General features: G+C 48.5%; 1 protein-coding gene across 2 annotated transcripts in view; it reads left to right on the top strand.

Annotated features, from left to right (window-relative positions):
- The first annotated feature begins 3296 nt into the window (after positions 1–3296).
- CDH15 (cadherin 15) overlaps positions 3297–8938 on the top strand; it is an 18951-nt gene continuing 13309 nt past the window's right edge. Inside the window, exon 1 of one of the 2 annotated variants that reach the window (XM_083626251.1) lies at positions 3297–3450. In XM_083626251.1, coding sequence (XP_083482377.1) covers positions 3397–3450 — 54 coding nt within the window. In that variant the 5' untranslated portion in view covers positions 3297–3396. Of the gene's footprint in view, positions 3451–4495; positions 4671–8938 lie in introns of those variants that run through there. The other variant, XM_083626252.1, reaches the window with a different exon arrangement.

The following is an 8938-nucleotide window of genomic DNA, read 5'->3' as shown; positions in this document are numbered from 1 at the left end:
GGATCAGACCAAAGGTCTGCCTTGCCCACCATCCTCTTTCTCACAGTGCCTCCAAAGCCCATATGCAGGGCATGAAGGAAAGACCCCACTTCCAGCAAATGGTATTCAGAGAGGTAGACTGCCTCTGTATCTGGAGGTTCCTTAGAGCCACTGGCAGACCTTCCCACTTCCACAAATTTGCCTAATCCATTTTTAAAGGCATCTAAGTTATTGGCCATCACTATTTTGTTTTTAAAATATTATACTCCACCCTTGTGTGGCAGTAAGTTCTGCAGATGGATGGTTCGTTGTGTGGTGTACTGTGTCCTTAACCACAGAGTGGTTCAATACTTTAAATACTCATCCTCCCTACTTTACCCTCACCCCTTCATTCTTTACAAACTTGATTGGGCTTAACCTTCAATGCAGCTCAAGGTTGCTGGTGGCTGCGGGTGGGAATGCAGACTTAAGGAACTAAGATGAGTGAGAACTTGGTAGGATGAAAAACTCTTCCCTCCCTGCTTTGATTTTCACATTGCAACCTGTTGCAAGCAGGAAACATGGACCTCTGAGACACAAGCAGAGCCTGGTAGGGAGCAGCAAAAAAGCCTCAGCTCTTGTTTTCTGCTTGCCCCCCCTCCCCCATTGTGACCACCACCCTGGGCAACACTCCCTCTCATGTCAGCATTTGGAATTCCTGCAGCAGCTGTTCAGAAACATCCCGGCTAGCAGACCTGGGCTTGCAAGGAGGGAGAGGCGGTCATGGTTAATCAGCCCCCGAGGCGACAGAACAGCTAACCAAAAATGCACTCAAATGCCTCCAGCGATCTTCTGCCCTGTCTCCCCCACAACTCTTTCCAGGCCCTTGGCTCCTTGCCACCTCCTCACGTCTTTTCTCCCTTCTGCCCCTGAACCAACTTTCCATGGCTCTGCCAGGAAAGCTCAACCCCAGGCTCTGCTCTCTCCCAACCTACCCTTTTTTTGCATGGGAGGCTGACTGTGACTGTTAGTGAGATCTATTTCAACTATGTCTGTTCAATGTCTTTAAACCCCGGAGGGTGAGGAATCTCAGGGCTCTCCCCAGGCCACAGCGCTGCCTCCTACCCTCCTGGGGGGTTTCTGCCCGGCTGCAATGGGTCCTTGAACTCTGATCATGTTTGCTTATCTGGATGGAGGTTGGAGGGGTGTGTGTGCAGAAACAATACACATCCATTGCTTCCCCCACTTGCCTCTCTACCCATATGTGGCCCTCAGAAGAATGCCCAAAAGGGAATTGCAGTCCTCAGTCTGAAAAATATTTCCCTCCCTAGATGTGTAGGCTTTGGCCATCATAGCAGAGGTACATCTTCTCTACTGTCACTCCATGTAATTATTGAATAAGGTTGCTCAGGGCCCTAGCTTTGTTTCCTACACCACTTTTTTATTGTCGTTTCTGATTTTCTGTATTGCTTTTGGAGTGTGGGGCAGGCTTGATTTTGTTGTTGTAAATCAGAAATGAGGAACCTGGTGCTCTCCATAGGTTCCTGGACTACAACTCCCATCATCCCTGACCATTGATCCATGCTGACTGGGGCTGATGGGAGTCGGAGTCCAGCAACATCTGGAGGGCCACAAATTCCCCCATTCCTGATTTAAATGGCTGTAAGCCCTCGTGAGTGATGTCAATAATTATTGCTGTTTTTTTCATATAAAGTATATTTAATTATGCTTTTCTCCATATCATCTGAAATATCTCTGGCAAATTCAGGATGCTTCTTCTAATTGCTGATAACATTATGCAGCAAATTTAAACTAATAAAGAAGTGCACACTAGCTGAAACAGCAAAGCAGAGAAATAATTTCCTATGGACAACAATTACGACTTTTTAAAAAATTGCTCCTTCTCTGGTTAAGTTCATTCACATTCAGAGTGGTGGTAAAGTGCCTTCAGGAGCGGTATATTAGCCTTAAATTTGGTAGAATGTATATCCTACATACTTCTATTTTTTATTGTTATCAATAATAATTTATATTTCTCCTTTCTCTTTAAAATACCTTTTTAAAATAGAAGAATACGTAGCCTTCCAAATATGGTATATAAATCAATAAAATATAAGTAAATTACACAGGACAAACTAACAGGGGGAAACAGCTCCGTCTGAGTTTTTTCCAGCCAGTGGCCAACCTCCTGACCACCCAATCCTGACCATTTGGCAGTGCTTGTCAGGCCTTGTTATTCCACCCAAGTAGTCCAGAGAAAGAGCTCTGAAACCAAATTTTGGGAGCTAAACTTGGGCTTGGGAGCACCTGAGTGGGAAACAGCCTAGGAACTCTGAATGCTCCGAGTTCCTTGGAGGAAAGGTGGGCTACAAATAACTTCTGCATCAGGGCACGTCTCAGTGCTTAAAAGACCCAGAGCATAGGCCCCTGGTACAGAATCTGTATAAAAAGAATAAATGCAGATCCAGGTCTATGAGTGGTGTTGCAAGGGTGAGGTCTCACTGCAAAGGATGCCTCCGGACTCTTGCTGTTTCGCAGGGTTGATTTGATCACATGCCGGGAATTTGCATAATTAAAGTGGAGTCAGGTGCTCTGTCAGCTTAGCACAACAAATCCACTTAAAAACAAAAACAGACTTTTTGGAAAGCGATGGGGGGATGCATTGAAATGCGTGAGATGAATGGGTGACTAGCAGGGAGCTCTGTAAACACACTGCAAGCAAATCAGGATGAATGCTCCTTGTTGTGTAACTTCCCTGCAAACATATCAGAACGAATGCTGGATAAAGGCTGGACAGAGCCTAACCTCTGTGTAGGTTTTGTCCGAGCAAATCAGATCAGGTACTTCATAAATGGGGCATCTGGAGGGGCCCAAAGCTATTAGTTTTTTAAAGAAGGAGAGGAAGGGATGGAATTTCTAGGGGCCCAGCTCCTAGGAGGCATCAACTCTCCATGGTTCCTTATAGTTATTCTTTGTCTCTTGCCATGCAACCAGTCCACAGTTTGGCCCACTGTGGAGGAAAGGGCCAAAGAGAGAATACATCCTCTTTTCAGGCCATTCTTGATCCTCGCTGTGACTTGGACTATTTATTTCAAAAAGTTAATTCTACAAACTTCTAGCGAGGGGTGGGTGGGATAGCAAGTGTCAATTCTACACACACACACTCTACACACACTCCTTTCTCAGGGTGTGTGTGGGCAGGGGAGATATGCAGGCCATGCAGCTCTCAGGCCATCTCTTCCCCCCCCCCCTCTCCCCGCCACCATCCGGCGTTCCTCTCCCAGGCCCCAGCACATGTGCTGTCTGTCAGAGCCTGGTCTCGGTTATTTTAGCTCTGCTCATAGCAGAGGCGCTCCCTCTGTGTGTGAGAGAGAAGGAAGGGGACGGAGGCTGTCCGGCTCTGCGCTCTGCCTGAGGCACAACCACTAGCAAACCATTATGGCCACCCCTTTCTGGCTCATCTCCTTCCTGCTGGCCATGTTGGGGGCTCAGGTAAGCACCGGAGAGGGCAGGTGTGTCAGCCTGGAGCAGAGAGCATTGGGGTGGTGGAGGTCCTTCTCTGCATGCACTCCAGGGCATCAGGTACTTCAGTTAGGTGGAGGGTCCTGCGTGCAATTGAGTCCCATCCCAAAGTCATTTCCACCTGGAGAACCAATCAGGGGGTTTCTCTCGCCACCAGGGTCCATTTGATTGACTGATTTGCAGCCAGGAGGAATTTTGCCAGCGTCTCTGTCCTAGACAAGGCTTATGCTGTGCCAAGGACAGTAGACAGAGTGTGTGGTGGAATATACACGTCCAAGCTTCCAGCTAGCTGCTGAGCTACATTCAAGGTGTTGGTTTGGGTGTATACACAGCTGGAGACAAGGATATCTGAAGCATCGTCTCCCCCCTTATCTAGCCAATCAGTCACTGAGCTCTGAAGGTAAGGGCCTTCTGCAGATAATGATTATTATCTATTGAATTTATATACCACCCTATACCCGGGGGTGTCAGGGTGCTTCAGAGAATAATATCAAGATATAAAACCACAAAATGCATAATAAAAATAAAAATAAAAACAACAACCCAATAGCCCCCCCCAAAAAAACCACATCTTACCCAGCGGTCTGCTCCTCATAATGTAGGAATTCAGTCTTTTGTATGTGTTGTATGGGATCCTGGATGACAGGTCGCCTTTTCTACCTGTGATCTCTACTGCCTTGGAAATTTGAGAAATTAATCTGTGCTTTTTCTGTATACACCTGTGCAATTGTATTTTGTTCCGTGCTTGGAATGAGCTGGTTTGGCTTAACGAAGTTCACTGAATTAGTTCAGAAATGTCTGGAGCACAATTCAAAGTGGCTCCCGTAATTGCCAGGTGAACCGAGCTGGTATTGTTCATTATGGGGGTAGACATTGAGACAATTTCTCTAGTTCAACTCTGTGTGGGTTTTTTTTTCTCTTTGGGTCTTTAAGCTTCAAGATGGTCACTGTTTAGAAAGGTAAATTAAACCATTCACATGCCACTGTGTGTGCTCTTGGATGTTTTCTTAGTCTTCTTAAGTATGTTTTGTAACAGGCAGCTTGTAACAGTTTGAGTGCTGGGAAAGAAAAATTGCTGAGGATCATTTGGATAAACTTGAATTCAGCTGAACTGAATGTGAACCAAACTAGTTGGTTTTGTATAGGGACAAACGAGAACTGGAATTAGTTCCTTTCTGGGCATGTTGAACGTGAGCGAGAACTTGTTCCCTTTCAAAATGAATTTTCCAAGCTCTGATTTAATTTTCTCTTTGAATGCTTGTGCAAAACACTGTGTGTGTGTGTGTGTGTGTGTGTGTGTGTGTGTGTGTGTGTTTCTCTAATAAAGCTTTACTTAAACCATAACCCGATGAGTATCTCCAACTGCACCAAGGTTACCAAGTTGTGGCACTGAATCCACAGCAAATCCACTGTAAGTCCAGCACCTGTGTTCTGAAGGAGGAGGAGTTGTTGGGAGTTAAGTTGAACAAGCCTCACTCCACTTCAGAAAGGAAACTCCAAGTCCCTGGAGAATACTTAGCCTGGAAACATCTGGCTTGGGTCGGGGGAGAAGTAATGAAGTTCTGCCATTACAGGCCATTTTCTGATTTCTGCAATAGGGAGAGCACCTATGTCGAAAGGGTGGTGGTGACTCTGTTTGGAGTGCAAGCTGGTAACCCTGTGGCAGTTCACCGCTCTCGGGAAATGCCCCCGCCTCTTCAGATGGAGATGTTGGCTTGTTCCTTTAACTTCCAACCTTCACGTAAATGTCCTGGGATCTCTCCGCTCTATTCCGTCATAACTGAAGAAAAAAATACACTTTATCAGGGGGCTTTAGAACTCTCTCCAACAGAACTTTTCAATGCCTGGGGGGAAATACAGTTTACAGGGTGGCTTCATGAGCAAGTCCCAACAGACTGCTTAGAAAACTATAATGTGTTTTCAGGGAGAGACAGGCCTTCTGCAAATGTGGGCTGTTGTGCCCTGCGAGAGAAAGGTCTCCAGGTCCCAAAGGAGCCTGCCTTCATTTTAGCCGCACAGAGAGAGGGATCCTCTCCACACTCTCATTTCACAATCCTCAATTGTTAGGGCGAGAAGACATGTAAAGAAGGATGCCCCCAGCCCACCAGCAATGCGTCTCATAGGCATGTCTTTCAGCTGCTGCAGCTTTTCTGACTCCTGCAAAGGAAAGCCCTTCTCCTCTTCCTTTGCATCAGGCCGCCCTACAGATTCCCAAGCCTTTGCTTTCCTCACGGAGGGCTTGTGCAACTGGAATGTCCTCTCCATCCCACCCCCTTGCACCTTGGAAGCCGCTTTTCCCTTACGGCACTTTGGCCCTTGGACCTCCCCCTCCAAAGAGCTGGATGGGATCAGTTGCTTTGCATAGAAAGACGCAGAGACTCTTGACTCCTGGGAGGGCACAGGACCCCTACTCCCTTCAACAACCACCTATTTGGAATGGGAAACTTTCTTTCAATGAACATTAAAGGCTATGAAGCTTCAGAGATAAAAGGAAGGGACGTTCTAGGGTTCTTCATGGGGGCAGGGTGGTGTAGATGTGGAGGAGAGCAAAGCGATTCGAACTTTGGAGAGCCAGCCACTGGATATCCTGCAGCTCTGCGGCAGGGAAAGAGGCATCCCTCCCCCTTTCTGCCAGCTGCCCCCTGAGTCAACAACAAGCGTGAAATGTCCATGCCGGCAGCTGGGAGCATAAAAATGCAACCCACCCCAGTGACCGAGAGCAAAGAAGCTGGAATTCCATGTGGCTTGCATTAGTGACACCCTGCAGCAGAGCTCTTCCTGGAATGATGGCCAGGGAGTGAAGTGGCAGGGCGGGGAAGGAAAGTCCCATACAAAATCCTGAGGTGTGACCCTTCTCCTCTGCTTGACTGCTGGGTGCTTCTACAAACCTCCCTTCTATGCTGAATTTCTGGGTTCTTGCCTCCTTGCAGAGAGGTGAGCCCCTCATGCTCTGTTTTGTGAGGTCAGCTTCTTGCTTGGTTGGGAAGGAGAGAGAGAGAGAGAGACCACATCAGCCTGGATATCTCAGTTGGTTAGAGTGTGGTGCTAATAATGCCAAGGCTGGAAGTTCGATCCCCGTATGGGACAGCTGCATATTCCTGCATTGCCAGGGGTTGGACTACATAATCCTCAGGGTCTCTTCCAACTCTATGATTCTATGTACACCTCCTTCAACAAGTTGGAAGGTGGGCACTACAGTGGTACCTCGGGTTAAGTACTTAATTCGTTCTGGAGGTCCATTCTTAACCTGAAACTGTTCTTAACCTGAAGCACCACTTTAGCTAATGGGGCCTCCCGCTGTCACCGCGCCGCCGGAGCACGATTTCTGTTCTCATCCTGAAGCAAAGTTCTTAACCCGAGGTACTATTTCTGGGTTAGCGGAGTCTGTAACCTGAAGCGTATGTAACCTGAAGCGTATGTAACCCGAGGTTACCACTGTATACACTGATGTGCATATACACCTATCCTGCATCCCCCAACTTTATACTGCACCCTGTTCCAAGTAGAAGATGTCCTTCCATGCAGTTGCAGATCTGTAAGGCCCTGACCCAAATCCTAAGCCTTTCCACCGAAGGGGCCCCTCACAGCTTGCGTGAGCAGGGCAGAGTGAAAGGATCCCCTTACAGCGGAGGATGGGGGTGTGTGGCATTCTTTGTTGCGCTCCAGGAGGTTCGCATGCGTGTGTGCATCCCCCCTTGGCCACCTGCTGCTGCGGAATCCAGGGCTGGGAGCTGGGTTACATTTCAGGGCAAGTCGGGAGCAGGAGAGAAGGGATTGGGGGGGGTCACGACTGGCAGAAATGCTGCATGGGAATGTGAAGTTAAATTCACACTAGTTACGAAAGCATCTCTCCTGGCCAGTGTGGTGTTGCTGTTAGAGTGTTGGCCTGTGACCCAGGAGACCAGGGGCACCTCCATACTGTCACCATTTTGTGGCAGGGGGGCGGTTCAGGCGCATATTGGAGTTTAAAGGTAAAGGGACCCCTGACCATTAGGTTCAGTTGTGGCCAACTCTGGGGTTGCGGAGCTCATCTCGCTTTATTGGCCGAGGGAGCCTTTGTACAGCTTCTGGGTCATGTGGCCAGCATCACTAAGTCGCTTCTGGTGAACCAGAGCAGCACCCAGAAACGCCATTTACCTTCCCGCTGTAATGGTACCTATTTATCTACTTGCACTTTGACATGCTTTTGAACTGCTAGGTTGGCAGGAGCAGGGACCGAGCAATGGGAGCTCACCCCGTCGCGGGGATTCGAACCACCGACCTTCTGATCGGCAAGCCCTAGGCTCTGTGGTTTAACCCACAGCGCCACCCGCGTCCCTATTGAGCTTTAGGTTTGTGTATAAAAAATGCTCTTGTCTCCCTATTGAAACGAATCCTTAAGAAAGAATCAGACTTTCGCAGTGTGGGATGAAGAAATGACTGTCAGGAAGACATATGGATACCCCACAAGCAAATCAGGATGAATGCTCAATAAATAGGTCATTTTCAAAGGAAGTGCAGGGTTCAAATCTACTGCTTGGCCATGAAGCTCATTGGATGACCTTGGGCTAGTCCCTGTCTCTCAGCCTCACCTACAAGGTTGTTGTGAGGATAAAATTGGGACGGGGAGAGCCATATATTGCACCTTGAGCTCCGCGGAGGAAAGGGGGGGGAACGTAAATGTAATAAATGCACTAGCATAAAAATTGAACAAGGCAACCGGTCTCTGGAGAGATTTTGCCAAAGTGTTCACTTCAGCCTTGTCTTTGCCTGACCCCTGGAGTGGCTGACGGGATGGGGCTTGTGTGAAGGCGGTGCAGAAGCTCAGCTCAGTCTCTTCTCTGCAAGGCTCCCAGCCGCAGCAGTGGGGCAAGCGGGTCTTTCCTTAGAGGCTGGGTGCCAGGGAAGTCTGCCAAAGCAAGATGGGAATAACGTGGGAAAGGAGCTGAAGGAGGGTCCAGCCGTTCAAAATAGAAACAAAAATAGATCTCACAGGGAAGGAATGAGAGGCAGGAAGCAGCCATCACCTCCCTTGGGTCAGAAACGCAGTAGCGTAGCCTGCACTGTGCCAAAATCTGGGCTGGGATCTTGGCTGGCTCACGAGGAAGGCCAAAGCAGATCAGTGCTAGAACATCTGCTCTGCATGCAGAATGTCCCAGCTTCTGTCTCCAGGTAGGGCTGGGAGAGACCCCTGCCTGAACCTCTAGAAAGCCGCTGCTAGGAGGGACTGATGGGCCTGAGTCAATCTAAGGCAGCTTCCACTGTAAGAAGTCCAGCCGTCTCCATGCAGCTGCTTCAGGGAGGGGAGATGTGGAGGGAGCAGGGAGCAGCAGCACATTCTCAGCCGGCCCCCACAGTCCCCTTGCTTTTTATAGCCAACAGGTTCTGCTAGTATCCACACCGTGATGGCATGGAGACAGGCAGCAGATAAAAGCTTTTTCTCCCTCTCTTATGACACTAGAAACTTGTGAACACCCAG

Source organism: Podarcis filfolensis (genome assembly GCF_964270895.1).
Source record: "Podarcis filfolensis genome assembly, chromosome: 8".
NCBI lineage: Eukaryota > Metazoa > Chordata > Lepidosauria > Squamata > Lacertidae > Podarcis > Podarcis filfolensis.
The sequence above is the reverse complement of the archived record's forward strand: the minus strand, read 5'-3'. Positions and strand labels throughout refer to the sequence as shown.